This window comes from Drosophila takahashii, chromosome 2L (assembly GCF_030179915.1).
Source record: "Drosophila takahashii strain IR98-3 E-12201 chromosome 2L, DtakHiC1v2, whole genome shotgun sequence".
Classification (NCBI taxonomy): domain Eukaryota; kingdom Metazoa; phylum Arthropoda; class Insecta; order Diptera; family Drosophilidae; genus Drosophila; species Drosophila takahashii.
Window position 1 is genome coordinate 29,787,280 of NC_091678.1, and position 23,942 is coordinate 29,811,221.

At 40.3% G+C, this 23,942-nt stretch overlaps 1 protein-coding gene across 3 annotated transcripts in view; it reads left to right on the forward strand.

Moving 5' to 3' along the window:
- Nucleotides 1-23,942, forward strand: part of ppk7 (pickpocket 7) — a 59,328-nt gene that overhangs the window by 24,062 nt on the left and 11,324 nt on the right. The window contains exons 2-4 of one of the 3 annotated variants that reach the window (XM_044393516.2): nucleotides 16,936-17,068; nucleotides 17,128-17,181; nucleotides 17,244-17,486. The exons of the other annotated variants lie outside the window; for them this stretch is intronic. Of the exons in view, the coding sequence (XP_044249451.2) occupies nucleotides 16,936-17,068; nucleotides 17,128-17,181; nucleotides 17,244-17,486 (430 nt within the window). The remainder of the gene's footprint in view (nucleotides 1-16,935; nucleotides 17,069-17,127; nucleotides 17,182-17,243; nucleotides 17,487-23,942) is intronic. 3 annotated transcript variants of the gene reach the window in all.

The following is a 23,942-nucleotide window of genomic DNA, read 5'->3' on the forward strand; positions in this document are numbered from 1 at the left end:
GAAAACTTTTATGTTTACGAAGAAAATGATTAAAACACAAAAGAACCGTTTTATAAATATCTTCTGTTTTTGTCTAAAACATTTTTTGATTTTCCTTATATGTTCCGAAAAAACTGCAAAAAACCGAAAATTTTACGATTTTTACCATTATTTTTCAAGATCCCGTTATTTGCGCCAACTTTGACTATTTTTCCCGTAATCAGGACCCAAAAACACGTCAATATGAAAAGTTTGAAAAAAATTGGGGGTAGGAGCTAAACGGAAGTTTATCCAAATAAGTTAAATAAATAATGTTGTTAAGGGGTTACATACCTTTTTTGAGCGAAAAAATTGAGGGAACTTTGGATTTTTTTTTTGGTGTGTAGTAATTATTTTATGACAGTGAAGTTATTATTTATTGATAGTACATGTTTTTATCGAAACAACAAGCCTTTGTTCTTGAAAAAATATGAATAATTTACGAAGTTATGGCAATTCTTTCGGAACCCTTTTTTTTATAGCGGCTTGCGGTGACCACGATGGAAGTCCAGCAGGTCAACTGATATCAAAAAACCAAAAATTTTTAGTTAGTATAGTATTATTTCCAGTTCGTGAACGATTACTTTTAAGAATATTTCCTTTTTTCTGCATACAGTAACAATTTTTCCAAAAAGTTGATTTTTCAAGTTCTAAAAATTTTATTAAAAAATTCTGATCTGCGAAATTAAAATTGGCGCACACAACTGAATCGTTCACGAACTCGGCACAATCATTACGAATAATTTAAAAAAAAATTGAAGATCGATCAAATAGTTCTTGCGCAATCGTGGTCACAGCGAAGGCACTTTTGGAAAAACACGACTTTGAGATAATCGCATTCAAAGTTTTACGTTGACGTTGCAACTATTGAAGTCGAGCGCGTCAAAACGCTGTTTTCCTATCGAACTATTATTCGGATCTGTATGAAAATTTGGGAAGATGTTCTCTAGGGGATATACTTTAAGATTCAGAAAAAAAAAATTTCGTTTTTTTGAAAAAAAAAAAGGTATATAACCCCTTAAGTAAAACATTTTAAGTACAAAAGTACTAAAATTAAGTATTTTTCATTCTTAAATTTAGAATTTTTGTACTTAAAACAATCTTTTGTCGTACTTATTTCCAGAACGTTCGTTCTCAAATTCTTACTTTCGGTCTTGAATTAGTCGTACGTGATTTTAAATATTCGTTCTTCGATCAAGAAATTTCGTGCTTACGTAACTTTCGATATCGTTCGTACTTGATTTGACATCAAAAACCCGAATTTTTCCCTGAGTGTACAGGCAGTTTTCCATTGGTTTTTGTGGTTTTTCTTCCATTTATAAATTGTTATTGGCACACCGCTTCGGCACAAACACAGCCAAAGATCAAATTTTTTATTCTTTGGGCCGCGGCTAAAGCTAGGCTAAAGCCTAGTACTCAGTACGACGAAAACTGCTAGCTAAGCATAGGAGTAAGCGAGAGGCAAATAGGTAGCTAAAGCCCTTAGCCGGGGACTTTTTCCCACCTCGGTACTCAGTTGAGCTAAGGAAATAGTAAGAAAATACCACTAAAATACTAGGTTTAGCGGATGAATTCTGATGAACGCCTTTAGCCGCGGCCCAAAGAATAAAAAATTTGATCTTTGGCTGTGTTTGTGCAGAAGCGGTGTGCCAATAACATATTATAAATAGAATGAAAACCCCAAAAACCAATGGAAAACTGCCTGTAGGAGTTGTAGCAATACATATCCTCATTCCAACAGCAAATTTAAAGCTTGCGACCTAGGTCGGCTAATCATTTTGTAATATTTCAAAATTGGCGCCAGTTAATTTGCTTGCTGAGAGTAAGACCATTCTACATGCATTGCGGATGAACTCCGAAAACTTCGGTCACCCTAAAATATTAATATTTTTCGACTAGTAAAACTCTTACCCGAACTGAGTACTAGGCTTTTAGCCGAACTGAGTACTGGGCTTAAAGGCGTTCATCGGAATTCATCCGCTAAATCTAGTATTTTTTGGTATTTCCTTATTATTTCCTTAGCTCAACTGAGTACCGAGTCGGGAAAAAGTCCCCGGCTAAAGGCGTTAGCTACCTATTTGCCTCTCGCTTACTCCTATGCTTAGCTAGCAGTTTTCGTCGGACTGACTACTAGGCTTTACTTATAAAATATAATTCTAAAACCTTAATGGAATTTATATTCATCCATCGTTTATAGCTTAGGCAGTGCCGCGCCTATTCCATTCCCTATAAATTCGTATTTCGAATTATTTTGGCATTAATATTTTGATCCTCCAAATTTTGATGTTAATAATATTATTCGATGTTTTGAAATGTTAAAGAAAATCTATATTCCAGAAAATAAGAGAATGTTATAAAAATCAAAGAAAATATCATTTTTTTCCTATTAACTTCCATTTTATTATGGCAGCTATATTAAAAAAATAATATTCCAAAGAGTAGAAGACAACATTAAAAAAACCGACGTTACGTTACATTTTATGTTTTTTTCCCATCCTTCCTATGTGAGCTATAAAATATAGTTATCCGATCCGGACGGTTCCGACTTTTATACAACGTACATAGAAAGAAGACTTTTGAAAAAGTTTCATCGTGATAGCTTTAAAACGGAGAGACTACTTTTTAAAATACTCATGCTGGTACTCCTATTTCGTTCATATGTCAAAAACCAAACAAGCAAAAGCAGGCCACCTGACTTAAAAACTTTTTGGGTTGTTTCACTAAAAAATGCATATCTCCTAGAATTTGCACTCAATTTACAAATATTTGGCCTTAACTTGTTAACAGCAAAAGGGCCTTTAGATCTGAAAGCTCAAAATAATTTATACATTTTTATTTGTATTTTTTTTAATTAAATGAAAACTAGCTATAACAAAAAAGCGCCAAAAATGAAACTGTTTTAGAATTTTCACAGGTTGTACCTCCGTTATATGTGCATCTGTTGCTTTTTAAATATTGTAAGTTAAAAGTTTATTGGTCTAATCGAGATCTGTTATGTTTTATAAAAGAAGTGCCGAAATCTGAATTTTTGCAAATAACTTCAGAACGGTTCTTTGGAAATTTTTTTTAACTTGTTAACTTAATTAAGGTGCTAGAAAAGTGTTCCAAGGGTGAGATTTAAATAGAAGAGAGGTGGGGTTAAGGTGAGGTAATATTGAGGTTAATATGGTGTTAAGGTAAGGTTTGTTATGGTTCAAAGGATATGGATAGAATATTAGTACGTTTTGGATGGTAGAGATGCAAAACCATAAATGGTGGGTACATCGATGTTTTCATAATCGTTGGTTGAAAACCTCGATATATCGCTGAAACGAATAATTGAGATCCATGGTGAACAAAACGAAAATAAAGAAAATAAAATAAAGAAAAACTTCAGTCCATTTCTTACAAAACTACACTTCATCCACAACGAGGATTTTTCTTGACTTGATGATTTTTCCCGTTTGTGATCGAATAATTTGTACAATCGGTTGATCATGCGTCTTCGTGCTTGCCAGTGTGACCGTGCAGTTCGAGTTTATCGTGCATTTGTCAGCTGTCCTGCCACGGTTATGTTATTTAGTTAATAAGCACACGTCATGTATGTCGATCTAATATTATTTTTTAAGTAATAAAAGTTTATAAAAAATGGGTGACTTACGGCCGGTTTCTCGAATGCCGGCTAACATTTCTCGAACAGATAAAGTCCCTGCTAAGGCATTTTGGCTTTCTCGGGCACCAATGTGAGAGCTAACTTTGACAGGGACTCGGAGTCCCTGTTAGGCGTTTTCGGCTCGAAAGAATGACAGCTGATTTCCCAAAGCCAACTATGAAGAAGAAACGAAATCACAGCTGACTTTTCCTTTGAATTATACCCAAACAGCTGATGAAATAATCGGAGCACGCCATTTTTTGCGCTTCACAGCACAATTCTGTGCGTTAACAGCACTCTGTAATTGTTTCTCGTTCAGATAAATTAAAGTAGTCGAGAAAGCGGATTTGCTTTTACGAACAGTTTATCTGGTATTTAAGTTTTTCGAACAGATAGCTATCAGGGACTTTGACAGGGACTCGAGAAACCGGCCCTTAGTATGTAAACATAGAAGGAGTTGAAATCGCTTTCTTTAGATAATAAATAAATATTTAATATTTATTTTGTTTTCATTAAACATACAATACATTCAAAAACATTCTCCTTTAATTTAATATCGTGGTCACACGAAATTTATAATCAACTTAATCTTTTCACAATCAATTCTTGTACAACTGACTCGAAGCCGCAATCATCGGGAACGATTTAGCGCTTCTAGACCTGAAACAAAAAATCACATCATTGATCGTTACGAAGCGAGTCGAGTAGTTGAACAAGCCCGAAAGCCGAAGTATGATCCGATCCAGATTATTCGTTGCCAAGTAATAGTCTATTTACATTGGGGTGGAGTTATAGAGTTATGGGGTTATTGACAAAACCCTGTTTTTTTTACATAGGCTGTGTATAGGCAACTAGATGTGGGCAAAAGTGAGGTACTTTTAGGGTCTTTGGTATTTCTGAGTATTTTTTTGTATTTTTCGGTATATTTTGTATTTATTTCCTATCGGTGAAGGTCCCTCCCTAGTCAAATAAAAAACACAAACAACAAACACTAGATGTCATTACTCGATATTTGGAGTTAACCCAGTGGAAACACTTTTTTGGAGTAATCAGGTTATTGGCTCACTCGATAGGTTACCCCACATAGTGTGACTAGACTATTAGTTTACCGGATTAAACGAAAATTCGGTCGCGATGATCGATCGTACTCGATCATACTCGTTGCAGCTCTCCGGTGCTCATTTATCAAGTTTACTTACGGCTGCTTAGCGTCTCTTTCTCTTATTGATACATCGATGGTTGAAAACCTATATCGATGTATCGCCGTTTTTAAAAACATCGATAATATCGAAATATACATCGATGGTTTTGCATCTCTATTGGATGGGTTTTCTGTTTAGCTAACGTTTGCCGGGATTTTTCTCGGATATTAATTAGGCTAGGGGTCCTTACATCAGAGTCGGACGCACCACCGAGATGTAGACCTAGTGCATCAGAGAAGGTGACAGACCCCATGTGCTGCTAAGCATCCTCTTGGATGCATATAGCGCTATGGTGGCCTTTTTCATCCTTTCCACTTCATTGGGTCTGGCCTGGTTGCGCTAATTTTCGGGCGGTCCATTTCGGCACCTTGTATCTCTTAGTAAAAAAAATTAGGTCCGTCTAGTCTGCATTAATACTGAGTCCCACCTTTTCCGCCCGTGTTGGGTTCTCTCAACAGTTGTTACTAGCGAGTGTAGGGCCGATTCCACAGATGAGTCCATGAGTCTCTCTACATCATTCCTGATGTGTAGATCTAGCAGCTTTCCCAGTGTCTTAAGTATGAAAGAGGTAAGGGATGAAGACATGCAGAGTATATTTCATTTAGCCATGGGGTGATCCTTTCCCTGGTAGCCTGTAACATGGCTGGAAATATTCCATCTAGTCCTGGTGCCTTATAGCTCGCAAATTTTCGTAGTTGTTATTAGACCACTTGGGGGGCGTTCCTTACCAGTTGCTATGTCTTGGTGCGTGCTGGCGTCTAGAACAACCGTGCATCCTGGGAAGTGCGATCGCATAAGTGCTGTTTCTCCACGAGCTTCTCTGTTCCCTGCGTGTTTCCTTCTTGTAATCCCTATGGGCGGTTCTTTTACAAACAGAACGGATTTGGCCAAAAAAAAATATCACATTATTGATTTGCCTGAAACTTTTTGTACGTAAACTATTCAAAAAATTAGTAAGCACGTGTATTTTTGTAGAATTTTTTTAGTTTGCCAAAAAACGTGAATTTTGAAAAAGTACCCTCTCATTGAAAATCTGAATCTCCGGTTTTAGTAATCCGATTGACTTCGTGTCTTTTGCATTAATTCCTCTAAAACCTCTTCTCTTAAAATTTTTTTTTAAATGAGTTTTTAATTTTTTAAAAATAAAAACAAATTACTGACAAATTAAAAATTTTTTAACGGGTTCCCCACAAAAAATTTTTTTTTTTAATTTAACGTATGCGCCATATTGTTAGTTTAAAACGGTTTTTGTCAAAAAGATGGAGCCATGCTTAGTTTTTGAAATATCGAATTTGTTTTAACAAGGCCTCGGCTTTTTTTATGAAAAAACGTCGCAGCATGTAGGTCTACTCTCTCACTCTTATCGGATCCTTATGGAATTCATGTTCTCTCATCGTTTACTAGTCTTTTAACAATTTTTAATGATTAAAAGTTAACTTTTAAGTGTTTTGGCAATTTCTTAATGACGTATTTACTAATTTTCCGAATAGTACACGTAAAAAAAGTTTCAGGCAAATCAAAAATGTGACCCCAGAAAAGGTGTTCGGTTTGTAAAAGTAACGTCCCTATGTAGGATTTTGTATTCCTCGTTGATAATCTCATGGCCTGCCTTTTTGGTGATTTTGAAAAATTCTCGGATGTAATTTCTTTGGGGTGTCAGTTCCCGATTCCACCATGGTGGCTTGGTCTTCTTCCTTGTTCTTGAAGTCTTGCATGATGCGTGATACGCATCCAGTAATTCCGTGGACAGGGTCTCTAGGGACGTTTCTATGTCTTTCTCGGATTTTACTACTTAATGCCCAGGTCGCGACCCACATCCATTATCAACTTCCAAGTGCGTTCCTTAGCGCCGTAGACGCTATCTGGAAGGGTCTGCGACGAAAGCAATACATCATGTGGATATAGTGAGATCACCTCTAAGATTTACCTCTTCTCCGCGAGACTGATGTGATATGGGAGCAAGATCAGGCCGCTGATTGCGATGTCTACGGGGATGACTTCAGACTTGAGTTCTCCATTGCAGATCATGGATCGGATGACTCCCTTGCCGGCGCCAATTAGCACGCCCGTGGGCCCGTTCATATTGTCCACCCAACCGGGCAGGGGCTCAGCAACGGCTGGTATCACTGGGAGAACAAAGAACATGTGAGGTAAGCCCGCAAGGTCGACTTTGGGCGATGAAAAATAAAGGGAGAGAAACACGGGGACCGGGGCTATGTGTGTATATTCAACAACATAGAATCATATCAAAACCGCGAAATCGATGTTGGCTCATGGCAACGCAGATGCCCTATCACGCCTTCCCGTGGGCATGGATCCGGATTTCGACACAGAAGAAGAAGCCTGCCACATCGTAATGGAACTGTCACCATTGATCAATTCTGAGATCATTCGCAACCACATCGAAAAGGACAAACTTCTCATACAAGTTTTACGGTATGTTACTGTAGGATGGCCAAAAAAAACTTCAGCAGGGTGAGGAAGCATTATCACCATGTTTCAATCGAAACTTTGCCCTCCCGATCAACAAAAAATTGCTTTGCCTACACACAGATGCCAGTAACTCTTAAAGCGCATTTCGTGAAGCTGTTACACGAAGGACATGGGGACATTTTTCGAATGAAGCAGTTGGATAGACAACATGTTTGGTGGCCTACGATCGACGTAGACATTAAAAACCTTGCTCAGTCATGCAGCATCTGCAAGTGCAACAATCCTGCTCCTCCAAAAGAGTGCCAGAGTTGGCCTGCAGCAATAACAGCGTGGGAGCGAATTCATATCGACTTTGCCGGCCCAATATTCGATTCCATGTGGCTAATCTGTGTAGACGCTTAGTCGCAGTTCCCATTTGTAGTTTAAATGTCGTCCACTACATCCACTAACACGATCGATGGTCAGCGACAACGGTCCGCAGTTTACGTCTGACGCCTTTGAGGAATTCTGACAACATCATGGAATAAAACACATAACCACAGCACCGTTTCATCCAGCATCCAATGAATTAGCAGTAGTTCAGACGTTCAAATTCTCAGTCAAGAAAAACTTTAAAGACGGTATTCCAGTCCGAGTAGCATTTACTAAATACCTTACTTCTTACAGGGTCACTCCAAATTCCTACGGAAAATCTCCCGCCGAATTAATCCATGGTCGTCCAGTCCGTACCGCAGCCTGTCGAAGTCAAGCAATCGGTTACCAAGTACGTCTCAAATCAAATGGTCTACGCTCGTAATTATGCAAGGGGAGAAAAGTGGATTGAAGGCTTTATCGACCGTCCAGAGTAGTCGTGTTCGCCAAGAAGTCAATCGTTTTAGGCCCAAGGATTTGCGGAAGCCTAAAAATCCTATTAGTTCCTAATTAAAGAAGGAGATGTGTTGTATATTGTCAACCTCACATCTGTTTTGTATTCCTCCATTCTATACACCTTCTATATACTACTTTAAGAATCTGGCAACTCTGTAACCTGTAACCTCTGTAACATACAATAAAGCAGTCCGAAATAGAACTCAACGAGAACACAACAGATTGAATGCGTCTTCTAGTTATTTTTTGTAAAATAATAAACCGAAAAGTACGCAATATTTTCCGACTTTGGTTTGGATTATCTATAACATATGAAATTCCAAGAAATTTTACTTTTAGTTCGTTGAAAAGTATAATCTTTTAAGACCAAAACGCAAAAAACTGCATCCTTCTAACTGTCCTAGGAAAGAAATTACAGATTTTTGGTCAAAAATTAACTTTCTGGCCCAGTGTGCAAAGTTGCAAGAACTTTCCTATATAAATTAATATCTTTGGTGACTGGCCCGGCGGCGGTACCGCTCCTGGACGGGCCAGTGGTAGACGGGGCACCGGCGGGGTGCTTGTTGTAAGTAAGGGTTATAGCTGTCTGCTAGACAACTATGATCGCTGATGTGCTGGACGAAGAGTAACCACTGCGTGGCTGTCGTTCAGGTGGTTGGGAGCTGGCTGCTGGCAACTATAATCGCTGATGTACTGGATGGGGGCAGCCGCTGCGTAACTCTCTTCCGAGTGGTTGGGGGTTGGCTGCTGGGCAACTATGGCCACCGATGAGTCAACCGAAGATTATGGTGAGGGGATAACTGTCCCCCTATGCCCCTGGCCTTAAGCTCAGTGGACGAATGTAAATAAGTTTGACGGCGATGCCGAAGTAAAGTTAACGAGCAGCGTGCTCTTTATTTAAGACATGAAACAGTACTGTTCTTAAAAACTAAACTTAGAGCTAACAAAAGCTCACAGCGGCCACGCAAATATGCAGTGTCTGCCGCTGTGCACGAGCTTCCGGCCCATTGCTAGGTCAGCAATTTTGGCCGGAGCTTATTTTCGAAGTAACTGCGGTCAACGATCTTGATCGGTTTGACCACAGTTAACTGCTCCCCCTTCTAAGTTAAGGCCGCCCTCGGCCGTTTGTAATTCAGCGATAACCTGTCTAATTTGGTCTGCGGATTTTCTTGCCCTAATAAGTCGCTTAAAAGTGAGCCCGATGCAGATGAGTGCGCAGCATATTGCTCCTGCAATAATTGCTGCGAGACTTGTCTGGTTGTTGTCGATCTCTTCTCTGAACTCCTTGATGAACTCCAAGTTTCGTTCACTTAGGCGGTGAAGATACGGGAGGCTGAGGACATCTCTGCTAGCGGTGATGTTCAACAAGGGGAGACTTGCTGTCCCTGGAGCTCTCTTCCGGGTGTTATCGTGGTTGATGAAGAGTGTGTCATTTATCGTGGCTTGTTTGTCAAAGGTTATATGGTGTGTGCCATGAGTCCAGGTCTCTGTGCCGTTTTCAACTCGAACTTTGGCCGATCCGTCATTGATGATTATAATTCCCTCGTCCACATAGGTTATCGGGTGCAGATCACTCTCTTGAACTCGGCAATGTGCTACCCCACCGGCATGCAATTCCTTGGCGCATGAACTCTCTGAAGCCCGCCGGCAAAACGTGGCCCCCGGTGATACGGAGCAGTTTTTGATGGCGTAAATTTCCCCGCTGCATTCGGCAATGACGTTGTCTATTATCTGCAACATTGTCTCACCATGGGCGACTGGAAAAACTGTAATCTTTTTGCAGGCTAGTTTAATTTTCGGAAATTTTATGATAAAATGTAAAATGTTAGTGGACTGCAGAATTTTTACAGACGAGACGGACAAAATATCTCCTATAGGTGTGTTGGTGGGTTCCCCAAGCCAAACTGTTTTTAAGTCTTCGTGATCTAAAATGTTCGGACTAACAATATTATTTTTAGCAAGGGTTACGGCAAGCATCAAATTTTGTAGCTCCGTCATCAGCATTCGGTTTCTAGCAAGCAGTGTCTCTAGCAAGCTCGGTGTCTACTTGTGAGTTTTTGGCTGATTTCAAAATTGAATTGACGGTAGAGGTTAACTGATTAATTTGGTTTAAGATTTTAGTGTTAATTTGAATTTGTCTATTGCTTGACTCGACTAACTTCATTTCGGTAAATCTGATTTTCTCTAAGTCACCGGCATCCGGCATTGATCCCAAGAAATCCAAACTCCTAGCTACTCTGTGATGAACGCCCAACGACTCTAACAAGTCTTGGAGATGAGCGGTATCCACGCTTAGAAGCTTCTGCATGTGGGATAGTGGAAACATATCAATCATGTTGTTTGTCTCCTCTATTACACGCCCATACTCTGAGAGGTTCGCTGTATGTGTAACGTAAGCGAACTCCTTCCATACTAGGATTTCACCATCCACGATGGGAATGTATTTGGCCTGCGAGTAATCGGTAATGTGGGCCGACGTCGAGGACAGGAATATGCAAAGTATGGGTCCGAACCTGTGAAATTAAACTTTAGCTATTTCTATGCTTATAGAGGGTTTTTCCACCACCGAAAAAATGAACATAAAGTTAGGCAAAATATGCGCCAAGTGGCTTGAATCTTAAAGTTAGAAAAAATATGCGCCAAGTGGCTTGCGCCATCGTTGGTGATATTACTTGAGATTGTCCTTGTGGACCACCCTCCCCTTAATGAGGACCGTGGTCCCCAGGTCCGCTTCTACGGCTTTCTCCTCACACAGGGGTGTGAGTTTATTTCCTAGCCTTCTGTTGGATTTTACCAATACCTTTTCCCCAACCTCGAAGACCCTATTCTGCCGGGATGTGTTTTCCCGTTTTCTTAACGCGTCCTGGGCGCTTTTTATTTTTTCTTGGATTTCCATCTGTAAATCTTCCGAGTTCGTCTGTACAACATCAGCTGGTCTTTTGTTAATGACCGAGTGAATTGATTTGTTGTATTTTGCGGTGGCTAATAAAATCAACTCTATGGTATCAGTTATACCTTTGTCAATTTTAATGCATCTAGCGAGTTCTATCAGGGTGCTGTGAAAGCGTTCAACCTGTCCGTTAGATACACTGTGTAAGGGTGGTGCGTTTGCGATGCCAACCCCGAAGTGGTCGAGCATGGCCGAGATCGTATGCGAATTTAGTGAAGGCTCATTGTCGCAATAGATCGTTTTGGCCTTTGGAAAATAGTTCATTAGCTGTAGCACCGCTGGTTTTAGGTCCTCAATTGTTCTAGAGGGAATGGGTTGCACTACTGCGAACTTTGAAAATTTGTCAATGCACGTCAGGAAGTATTTCCTATCTGTTGAGAATATATCAATGTGTAATATTTCCCCTGCGTGGGATGGAATCGGTGACTCGCCGATTTCCTGTTTTTTGGGGTGCCTATCATACTTGGCCCTTGCGCAGGTCTTGCAATTTTGGACAACTTCGTTGGCCAATTTAGTCATTTTAGGAAAATAATATTCGGAGAGCACCTGTTTGACATTCTCCTGTGCCGATCTGTGTGCCCTATTGTGCTCGGCAGTAATGATTTCCCGTCGCTCCTCGACTGCAAAAATGTCTGTCACTCGGTTTTTGCAATACCAGAATTTGGTGGCTGGGAATTGCCGGACCAATTTATCCTGTACCATTGCTAGCGTATGCAGATCACAATGAATGGCATTTACGCCCCTGGGGACTATGGTGTCCGCGAGCTCTTCTAGCAGCGACTCCGTGCCTGTAAAGTTAATGTTGTGCCGTCTTTTGTTTCCAAAGAGCACGAAGGTGCGTTTAGACGGGAAGCGTGCTTCCTCCAGAGTTATCTGGTTCTGAAAGCAATTCAGTGGCTTCTCTGTTGCTTCGATGGTGTGTGTAAGCGACACTTCACTGTGGATAGTAGCCGCACACGAATGAGCTTCTTCCGCCTCCACAACGTTAAGTTGCTGTCTGGAGATGGCATCCGCGACGAGATTCTCTTTGCCGGGCTTATAAAACATTTTAGCGCCGGACTCGTCGATGCGAGCTTTCCATCGTTTGATTTTCGCGTTCGGATTGGATTCCGATACTGCGAATGTCAATGGCTGATGATCAGTGTAGATGTTTATATCTTTTACTGCATACAAATAGTGCCGCAGCTTGGCCAGTGCCCAAACTATGGCTAGGAGCTCCCTCTCGTTTGTGGCGTAATTAACCTCCCTGTCTTTTAACGTCCTTGAGATCATTGTTATTGGGCGTCCCTCCTGGGACAATACTGCGCCAATGCCATAGGCCGAGGCATCTGTCGTTAGATCAAATGCCTTTTTGTAGTCGGGGTATCTTAGCATCACGTCGTCGGATGCCAGAATGTTTCGTAGTTTCTGGAACGCTTGTTGTTGCGCCTCAGAGAACAGAACCGGAATGTTTCGTGACCTGTGTCTACTAACTGTTCCGTTTTCCCCTTTCAGGATGTCCGATATAGGTCTTGCTATTGCTGCGAAGTCCTTAATGAAACATCTATAGTAGCTGGCTAGGCCTAGAAATGACCGTACCTCAAAAACACTTTTAGGTTCCGGAAATTCTTTTATGGCCTTTACCTTCTCTGGGTCTGTTGTAGCACCGTTACAAGTGACTATAAACCCAAGGAAGTTCACGCTTTTCTTAAAAAAGCTGGATTTTTCTGCCGATACTCTCATGTTCGCATCGTACAGGCTCTTCAGAACCCAATCTACGTGCTTGACGTGAGAGCTTTCATCTTCCGAAAAGATGATTACGTCGTCAACGTAAACATAGCAGAACTTGCCGATTTGTTCCCGTAGGATGTCGTCAATAGTCTTCTGAAAAATGCTGCCTGCATTCTTGAGGCCGAACGGCAGTTTGCGGAACTCATATTTCCCGCCATTCACTGAGAAGGAAGTTTTTTCTCTATCGCGTTCTGCGAGTATTATTTGATGATAACCGGACTTGAGGTCCAGCGTTGAGAAATATTTAGCATTACCCAGGTTGCCTAATATCATGTTTATGTTTGGCATGGGATACTTGTCGGACACGGTTCTTTCGTTTAATTTGCGGAAGTCAATAACTGGTCGCATTTTCCGATTTCCGAGCTCATCGGTCCCTTTTTTATCCACCACCCATATCGGATTGTTGTAAGGGGAAACCGACTTTTGAATTATCCCGTTTCTGAGCAGATCCTCAATCTCTTTGTTGACGAAATCCGCTGCTCCCATGGGGTATGGGTATAATTTCGCGTATATGGGCTCCTCACTAACCGTTCTGATGGTAGCTACCACCGACGTGTTGTAAGGTAAAGGCCCTTTTCCTGGTCCTTAGCATTTCTAAAAACGCGTTTCTTGCCAATGGCGGTGCATCTGAGCAATTCACGTTAGTGAAGTTTGCATCAGCGCACGTATGGAAATTAATCTGCTCTACCTCGGTGCCCCATTTTAGGTGGCCGGAAGCTAAACAGAGTGATGCCCCTGCCTGTTTTAATAGGTCAAGGCCGATTATTCCATCGAATGTATTTAAGTCTGGTAGTATGAAAAAGGTAGCCTTAATGTTAAATATCGAGACAAAACATTTATTTGTGATAGTTGTACCCCCATGGATTGAATGAATGGTGAATGGGGAGTCTACTGGGCGAACGCCTTTCAATCCTTTGTGGGGCCGGATGAAATTTTTTGACGCGCCCGTGTCGATTAGGAATCTCATATAGGTCCCCGCTACTCTTCGTCTGATGACGGGTAGCAGGGATCTTCCCCTAAAAAATTTATTGCATCTGAGTCGTACTCTAAGATGGCGTCATCATCAATTTTGGCCGCTGCACTGGAGGCTGCGGTGGTGTATTCTTCGTCAGTTTCGCCCGCGCTCTGCGTGACGTGGTTGACCCTCTGCCTTTTTTGCGGGCCCGATCGATCGGATGCGGCCGGCTTTCTGTTTTGGTAAGCCGGTGCCTGAGAAGGCTTGAGTATTTTGGAAAACGAAGGGTCAATTTCCATGGGTTCGGCAGTATTTTCACGAGACGAGCCACTGCGTGGGGCAGAGTGAACTTGAGCTTTGTGCTGCTTCGTGAAATAGGGATTTTTGGCAGCACCTGTTTGGGTATTATTTTGAGGAGGGGTTTGTTGACGCTCTTTCGCCTTTGGATATTGTTTTTTATCCTTTTCCTCCTGGCTTCTTGCAAAAGAGGCCGCGAAAGAATATCTCTCGTGATTTGCCTCCACCTCCTGAGCCAAAGCAAGTGCTGTTGGCATGTCCTTGGGCTTCGCCGAGAAGAGGACATCTGTGAGGCTGCGTTTTAATCCCGAGATGAACACTCGAAGTGCATCATCCCGGAATTTTACGCACAGGACTTCGGCCGCCGAAGCGTCGTGCGACATGGTGGCCTTGTTTGTGAGGAGGGTCAGTTTCTTTTCAACCTCATCATAATACTGTAACAGTGAGAGATTTCCCTGCCTTAGAGTGCCCATTTCCTGTTCTATGACATGCATTGGGCGCTTATCGCTATAGGTAAAATCGAGACGACTTATAATCGCATCGAAGTTGAGTACTGTCCCGAACGACGATAATACCGCGTCGGCGGGTCCCCTAACCTTGCTTCTAATGATTATTACAGCTTGGTAATGGTGAGAGCTGCCATCGAATCGCCTAAAAATGTGATAGGCCGCTACGGCCGCCTGCCGCCAGGAGACATATGCCTCCTGTGCTCCCGAAAATTCGGGCAAGCATTTTACAGCATCTAGAGGTTCATTACATTGAACAGTGTCTACTATCTCTATGGCTTTATATGTTACTATCTGGGGGGTCTGGGCTGAAGCTGGCGGGACGTTGATTGCCGTTACTTGCCTGGCCAATTCCTCAATTTGTTGCATAAGCGCTTGCTCCCTTGCTTGGCTTTGAGCGGTCTGTTCTGCAAGGGCATTTGCAACGACAGCCTGTATAACATTTCGGAGCTGATCGGGGTCCATTTCTGTAGGGGGGTCTGAGTATCGGAGTTGAATTGTGGATCCGCCCTGCACTCTCAGACTCTGAGTCGCTGGAGTCTTGCCTTTTGTTCCTATACTCGAGAAACGGATTACTCATGTGCAGCTGGATTTAACCGCACAGAAATTCGCGCGCGTAAGCAAAGCTCTACACACACAAAGACGAAGACAAAAAGCTTGGGGATCGTATTTCCTTGCGATAAGTGGAGCGACAAAATTGAATGCCTGTGTTATATATTTTTTATATAGGTCACAAAATTTAATTTTAGAGGTCCGAATTTACAAAATTTTGTGGAAGACGTAAAAAATATTTTTGGCCGAAGGGCCCACTTACATTTTATGTTAGCTCCCACTAATGTAATTCTCCCGGTAGTTGAGCGCCAATTAATTTCTTTGGTGACCGGCCCGGCGGCGGTACCGCTCCTGGACGGGCCAGTGGTAGACGGGGCACCGGCGGGGTGCTTGTTGTAAGTAAGGGTTATAGCTGTCTGCTAGACAACTATGATCGCTGATGTGCTGGACGAAGAGTAACCACTGCGTGGCTGTCGTTCAGGTGGTTGGGAGCTGGCTGCTGGCAACTATAATCGCTGATGTACTGGATGGGGGCAGCCGCTGCGTAACTCTCTTCCGAGTGGTTGGGGGTTGGCTGCTGGGCAACTATGGCCACCGATGAGTCAACCGAAGATTATGGTGAGGGGATAACTGTCCCCCTATGCCCCTGGCCTTAAGCTCAGTGGACGAATGTAAATAAGTTTGACGGCGATGCCGAAGTAAAGTTAACGAGCAGCGTGCTCTTTATTTAAGACATGAAACAGTACTGTTCTTAAAAACTAAACTTAGAGCTAACAAAAGCTCACAGCGGCCACGCAAATATGCAGTGTCTGCCGCTGTGCACGAGCTTCCGGCCCATTGCTAGGTCAGCAATTTCGGCCGGAGCTTATTTTCGAAGTAACTGCGGTCAACGATCTTGATCGGGTTGACCACAGTTAACTTATATATTTGATTATTCCTATGGGAGCCTTAAGAGATTCCGGCTCGATCCGACCTATGTGCTACCTGCAATAGAAAGAAGACTTTTGGGAAGGTTTTATCGCGATGACTTTAACACTGAGACTCGGCTATTGATGCTTCACTGCGTTGCAAACTTATAATTTTATTAATTATTAAAATTATAATACACTCTGCAAGTGTATAAAAATGATATCTTTGGTGTTTGTACCCGTTACTCGCAGAGTAAAAGGGTATATTGTATTCGTGCAAAAGTATGTAACAGGGAGAAGGAAGCGTTTTCGACCCTATAAAGTATATATGTATATCTTGATCAAGGTCACTAGCCGAGTCGATATAGCCATGTCCGTCTGTTCCATCTGTATCAACGCTGAGATCTCGGAAACTACAAAAGCTAGAAGGTTACGATTTTCCACACATATTCTTGGGCCTCCAACGCAGCTCAAGTTTATTTCAGCCGAGCGCCACGCCCCCTCTAACGCCCACAATCGCCCACTAACGATTTTAAAATGTGTCCTGCGCCCACATCTTTAAAGATTTCCGAGAAGTATAAATGCAATTTTTGGTCTATTCTATTCGGACTATTCATTAAAAAGTTATACGCAATCAAAATTGTTTATATATCTATCTCCCTCGCACCCCGAGTTACGATTATTAGATAGTCGGGACACCAACCCGACTATAGCGTTCTCCCTTGTTTAGATAAATGTTTCCTCATTTTGCTTCCCAATCGTATTTAGTTTAAGCATTAAGATGTTTTATGATTGTAAAACTTATATTAAACTTATATTCAAACTGTTAAATTTGGATACCCGAAGGATGAGCAAAACAGCAAAGACTTTAAGTCTCTACAAGGCTACGTTTACATGATTGAAAATTGCCTATCCGAGTGTCATCAGGAGTACTTAGTGCGTTACTGTAATTGCACAATGGAGTTGCTGTTTCCACCGGGTGAGCTCATAATCCAACCATCGTTTCCAATTCATTTGACATTTGTTTCTTCTGGGAAGGTCAATATCGGTCATGCCGAGCGAAGGATTTGCTTTGCTTGGCAGAACACAATGGTTAGTAAGAACCAACCATCGACAACAAAGCTCCTTCTATAATCCAAAACTTTTACCCGCAGATTTGCTTGTCTACTCCCACCAGCCAGGCGAAAAGGATTTTGTCCGCAATAACTTCAAGGGAATGTCCTGCAAATGCTTTCGCAACTGCTACTCGCTTAACTACATTAGCGATGTTCGCCCAGCGTTTCTGCCGCCGGACGTTTATGCAAATGCCTCATATGTGGATTTGGATGTACATTACCGATTCGAAACTATTATGGTCTATCGTACCAGCCTCGTCTTTGGCTGGGTAGACTTAATGGGTTAGTAGAAATCATATTGATCTTTAGTGTGTAGAAGATTTTTTGTTAAATTCTTAGCCTTTTCTTAACAAACAAGAGAGAACGCTATAGTCGGGTGCCCCGACTATCAGATACCCGTTACTCAGCTAAAGGGAGTGCGAAAGAGATGGAGAAAAACTTTGATCCGCCGTAACTTTTTAACGAATGGTCCGATTTAAAAAATTTCTTCTACATTTCGATAGGTATTGATAAACACAATAAAACTGCATTTTTACTTTTCCAAAATATTGCAATTTTTAAAATCGTATATAAGCGATTGTGGGCGTTAGAGGGGGCGTGGCACCCTTTTGAAACAAACTTGCGCTGCGTAGGAACACCTAAAATCTGCATGCAAAATGTCAATCTTCTAGCTTTTATAGTTTCCGAGATCTCAGCGTTCATACAGACAGACAGACAGACAGACAGACAGACAGACAGACAGACAGACAGACGGACAGACAGACGGACAGACGGACATGGCCAGATCGACTCGGCTAGTGATACCGATCAAGAATATATATAGTTTATAGGGTCGGCAACGCTTCCTTCTACCTGTTACATACTTTTGCACGAATCTAATATACCCTTTTACTCTACGAGTAACGGGTATAAATATATGCAGACCTCTGTGTTCGTGAGTAAATTCAAATCATTCATAGATTACGAAAATTCACGTATTGCTGCATAATCTTTAAGCACGGAAAGAATTCTTCGCATATGAGTGTAGAATGTCCTTAAAATAAGAACGTTACTCGTAGAGTGAAAGGGTATATTGTATTCGTGAAAAAGTATGTAACAGGTAGAAGGAAGCGGTTCCGACTTTACAAGCTATATATATTCTTGATCAAGATCATTATCCGATCTAGCCTGTCCGTCAGTCTGTTTGTACACACAAAAAAAATTGCTTGGTAAAATTGACCAATGAAGATAGTTCAGTAACTATAAAAAATAGTATTTTAACAATAAAAATAGTTGATTTTTTTTTGAGTAAAAAATAAAAATCATTATTTAATAAATATTTTGTAAACGAAAAAAATATCGCTCAGAAATAATGATTATTTTGTGAGCGATATTATTTCGCTAAAAATATCACACAAAGTGTGATTGCAGCCGTCCTACGCGGAATTTTACAATTATTTAAATGTGCACTTGTAGGTAGAAACACAAAGCACATATCCAGCTAAGAAAAAAATTGATTTTCTTTGTATAAACCGCTTAAAAGCGGTTGTTTTTTGTATAAAAAAATTTTTTTCATCAAAGTGCCACGCCCCATCTACGGCTACAAACCGGGAAAGGCGCAAACAGTTTTGATGGAGTAGTATATAAGGTAGTATAAAAGTCGGTAGTATATAAGTCGTAAAAGTATTCTTTCTATTCCAGGTAGTAGAGCAGTGAAAACATCGATATTGGCTCTACTATCTACTATACTATCACGATACTATCGCTCCTAAGTAAACTCCAACATTAGGGTTATTCTTTTTATATGTAAATATTAAGGGTGTTCCTTTAAAAGTTACAAGTTTTTAAATAACGTTATAATTATAATTACTCAAAATAAAATATAGGTCTTATCTCGTATTTGTATTTTCGCTGTTTCAGTGAATAGGAGAAGGCTAAAGCGCAGGGATGCTTTCTCTGGACAAGAGGACATCACGTCACACGTGTCCTGAAGCAGTAATGCTTTATTGTATTTTTGTTTCAATATTGCATTATAAGTTATACAAATTTGTTAATTGCCATTCTGTTATGTTTTCATGTTATTTGTTCTTAATTGTACTCTGCGTTTTATAGCCATTGAAAAACGCCTTTTCATCAATTTTATTTCCATAAAATGTCAAAAAAGGCTTTTCGTTATGCAGACCGATAGTATCGTGATAGTTGAAAAACCTCGATATTGCCGTCGAAAGGCGCCTACTCGATAGTATCGATTGTTCCATCGATGTTTATACAGCAGCCCTAGCAGGTAGTATATAAGTTGGAACAGGCCGGATAGGACAACTATATCTTATAGATCCCATAAGAAAGATCGAAAAAAAAGTAAAAAAAAATCTTGCTTCGATATTTTTTGAAATATTACCTCCCACTCTTGGGTTTTTTAATATTTCTAAGTTTCGAATAAAATTATATGGCATTGCACTATGGCACTTTGTAAATCATCACTGTGAAGGAAGTAAGAAAAACAATTTTAAAAATTCCAAAACAACTCACAAAAACCTGATGAGTGTCCTAAAAATTAGGGACATAAGGTGTCCTTGGATCAAAAATGCATTGTATAAGACACTATTTTTATTTAATTTGTAAACGCTGTTCACAAATTAAGATTTTTAAACTTTGCTGTGACTTTAAAATTTGAATGCGCCCACCTCCTGGTGTCGTTGAGTTAGATTGAATTTTGTGTAGTGGCAACTTATGCTTATAAAAACCTCATTTATCGAAATAAAATGGTGGCAGGCATGGACACCGACCCATGTCACATTTTGTCGGCCTGGATTATTTAAAGAATTTTGTTTAAATGAGCATGGCTGCGTTTATTTTCAGATAAAAAAAATGTTCTATCAAGAATATGCACAACAAAGTTTTTTTTTCAATTGTTGAAAGAGAAGAGAACGCTATAGTCGGGTGCCCTGACTATCAGATACCCGTTTCTAAGCTAAAGGGACTACGAGGGAGTTGGTGATATACAACTTTGATCTGGCATAACTTTTAAACGAATGCACAGTGGTAGGGCTGGTATGGAGCCGCGGCCATAAATACTTCTAGATGTGCCATCGCTATGAAACTTTTACCAAAAATCTAGATAAATATTATAAATATATTTTACAAAAATTGGCCAGATCGTACCACTATATTTTATTATTATTTTTTTTTTATATCGCGGACAAAGAAGACAATTTCACAATAGACAATTAAAAATACATGCAGGTCAAAATACGAATAGTCAAGATACATAAAGTAAAACTAATTATTTGCTAAGTAGGATGTATTATTGCTTTAAGGATAGGCAGTGAGTCGCTAGTAGATATTAGGTGATATAGTCTATTATAGTCATTGCAGAGTACTCTAAAAGGTTCATGCATTGCATAATTAGAGATACAAAGATTTAAAACTAGAGGAATATAGTTTCTTGTGAATCTAATTGGCACATTAAAATGCAGGCGACCCAGTAACTCGGGACTCTCCACATCCCCATGAATAAGATTCCTAATAAACGTAATACCAAGCATAGTTCTTCGATTAACTAATGATGGCAAGTTAATTAGAAGTAGTCTACTAGAATAGGATGGCAGTATTAGGCTTGTATCCCAGTTAAGTCCCCGTAAGGCAAATATTAAAAAGTTTTTTTGCACAGACTCAATCCGGTCTATATGCACCCCATATTGGGGACTCCAAACTGGAGCGCAGTACTCAAGAATTGGTCCGACTAATGAAATAAACAAGGTCTTTGTGACATAAGGATCATCGAATTCCTTCGACCACCTTTTGATAAATGCAAGCACGCCCCTGGCTTTATTTACCATGGTAGTAATGTGATCCGAAAATTTAAGTTTGGGATAAATATAGACTCCAAGGTCGTCAGCATGCGTTATTCTATCTAACACACAACCGCTCAAAGTATAAGTTGAATAGTGAGGGCTGACACGAAAAAAGGTCATTAGTTTACACTTTGAACCATTTAAATTTAAATCATTATTCAAGCACCATGTTTAAAATGCATTGAGATCAGATTGTAAAGCTAAACTTTGTGCGGGATCATTAAATTGCAGGCACAACTTAACGTCATCTGCGTACATAAGTACACGTGAGTTCGTTAGGACTAGGGGAAGGTCATTTATAAATAATGTAAACAGGAGCGGACTAAGATGACTTCCTTGTGGTACATCGGACGTAACTCGGATTAGGGATGATAAAGAGTTTTTAAAAATGACCCTTTGAGTCCTGCCATTCAAATAACTTAAGATCCACCTAAGAAGATCATCAGGAAACCCCAAAAGGTCCAATTTCCGAACTAAAATCGGATTACTGAAATCAGTGTAAACCACATCAGTCTGAAAATTTGTTCTAAAACCATTTAACACAAATGAAGTAAACTCCAAAAGGTTGGTTGTCGTTGACCTACGTTTTATAAATCCGTGCTGACAAGAGGAAATAAGAGACCTACAACTGTGTTGCAAATGGGGAGTAATAATGTTCTCGAAGAGCTTCGGAATAGCTGATAGCTTTGAAATACCTCTGTAATTACATGCGTTTAATTTGCTCCCCTTTTTATGAAGCGGGATAACAAACGATTCCTTCCATCTATGCGGGAAATCTGACGTTTCTAAAGACAAAGTGAAAAGTTTATGCAATGGTCTACACAAAGTCTCAGCGCAATACTTGAGCACATATCCAGGGACTCCGTCAGGACCCGGTGAGTAGACTGGTTTGACCCTTTGCAAATCTAAAAGAAGTGAGCTTTCACTTATAACTGGACAAAAAATAAAGTTTGATTTAGGAATGTCATATGGGTAAGACTGATCTGACGGACTTGTTGTTGAATAGGTGGTTGAAAAACTATCAGTATACAATTTGGTCAACTTACTTTTTAAACCTCTGGTATTCTGATAGGAAAGCAGAAGGAAAGAATCTAGTTTTTTGAGACAGATACAGATGAAGATGTGGATGGCTCTTTAAAGGGATTTCCAACTTCCTTTGAACGAATTTTCTTTTTTCTAGCTTCGTACTCTTTAACAAAAATGCCTGCAGGCCAAAAATTGGGTGAGCACATCGTTGCAAAATGAGCACAGGGAACACCGATCTTAAATGATGATACTTCCCTAGCATATGGAAAATTAAATCGTTCAACCTTTAGATCATCAATCTGAACTTTGTTACGGATATAGGCCGTAATGTCCAGGGATGAAAGGTAAGGATTCAGCCGAGAAACAAAAATTTGTTTCCGCTGCAGTACACAGGTGACTGTTTTAGGTACCACGCATGTGACAGGTTTTGGTACTGCAGCATTTATGGCAGCACTACCAGTTCCAGCCGGTACTCCAGACGTTAAGTCAACATGCGGCGTTGGAGTCATTTCTTTATTTTTTTTAACAGATTTTTCGGATGTCTCATGCGGCAAAATCTCTCGATTTTTACATTCGGATACCGGATCTTTTTTAGCTTTCGACCTCAGTACCATTTGTGCGGCAGCTGAGATCGACTGCTGCGCTGCAGACCCGGATCGCCAGAGAGAGATGCACTAGCGTCTTCCGTGGGTTGTCTATCGACCGCGATCTTTTTACGCTTAGGAGAATCGGGCTCAGATAGCCTACGGCTAGTGAGCTGCGACTCAAGCGCCACAAGCAGATTCGTATTTCTACGGCTGTTACGAATTAATTCCGTTACAGTGCTTTTTGTGAGCCGTCTTATAGAGATTGCCTGGATTTCATACGCGATACATTCTTCACAATAGTAGCGCAAGCCACTTCTCATGTCGATTGCATCGCGAACCAGGCCCGAATAGCCAAGACATTTTGCATGAAAAATACTATCGCACGAATGGCACGGAATGCTCTGTTGTCCAGCCAAAATCAACGACTTGCATTTCTTCGAACAACAGACAGCCATTATCGCTATATTCCGAACCACGGTGCAAAGAGAAAAAAGCTACGAGAGTAAGAGAGAGCGGGAGTGAGTAAGCGGGGGAGCGTAAGTTTAAGCTGTGCCAACAACAACGCACTGTGGGGCGCCTAGAACAAAAAGTCTGCCAAAATGGTTTTTTTTTTTAAGATTTTCCAAAATGTTGCAATGCAACTTTAAAAACAATTGAATTCTCTATACAAATCAAAAAGAAAGAGTGATCTGTGATGAATGGTTCTCCCACTACAGATTTATAAAGTGGATTTTTCGATATATAATTTTAGCCAATAAGAAAAAAAGGTATTTTTACACATCTTTGAAATTTTTCTGAAAGCGCCCAAGGGCCTAAGTTGTATATGTAACGATTGAAATTTTAAGAGCAACCAATTCTTAAAATATTAAAAAAAAAATAAAAGCTTTAGATACATAATTACTATTTTTTTTTAATTTTTTAAAAGTGGTCCAATAAAATTGGGATTTTTTGGATATTCTTGGACGTAAAGTAGTGTTACACCCTAGATCCCCGTTTAATTCTTTTTTTAAAAAAAAGTTTAGATATTTAACTACATATTCTGAAAAAATTAGCCTGCCCTTTTGTGCCTCTTCTGAGAAAACCGCAGTTTAAGTTAGCAAGAAATGTTCATAATTTGAAATATCGTCAGCCCTGGTTCATCCGCGCGCCCTAACATCATGAAGATATTTTACTTATGTGAAGGTATTGATGAAGATAATGATAAATTAATAAACAAATTTGGGCTTAAAATTTTAAATTATGTTATTTTACTAAAAATACAGATATGAAATAAATACCGGTTTCTACCAGTT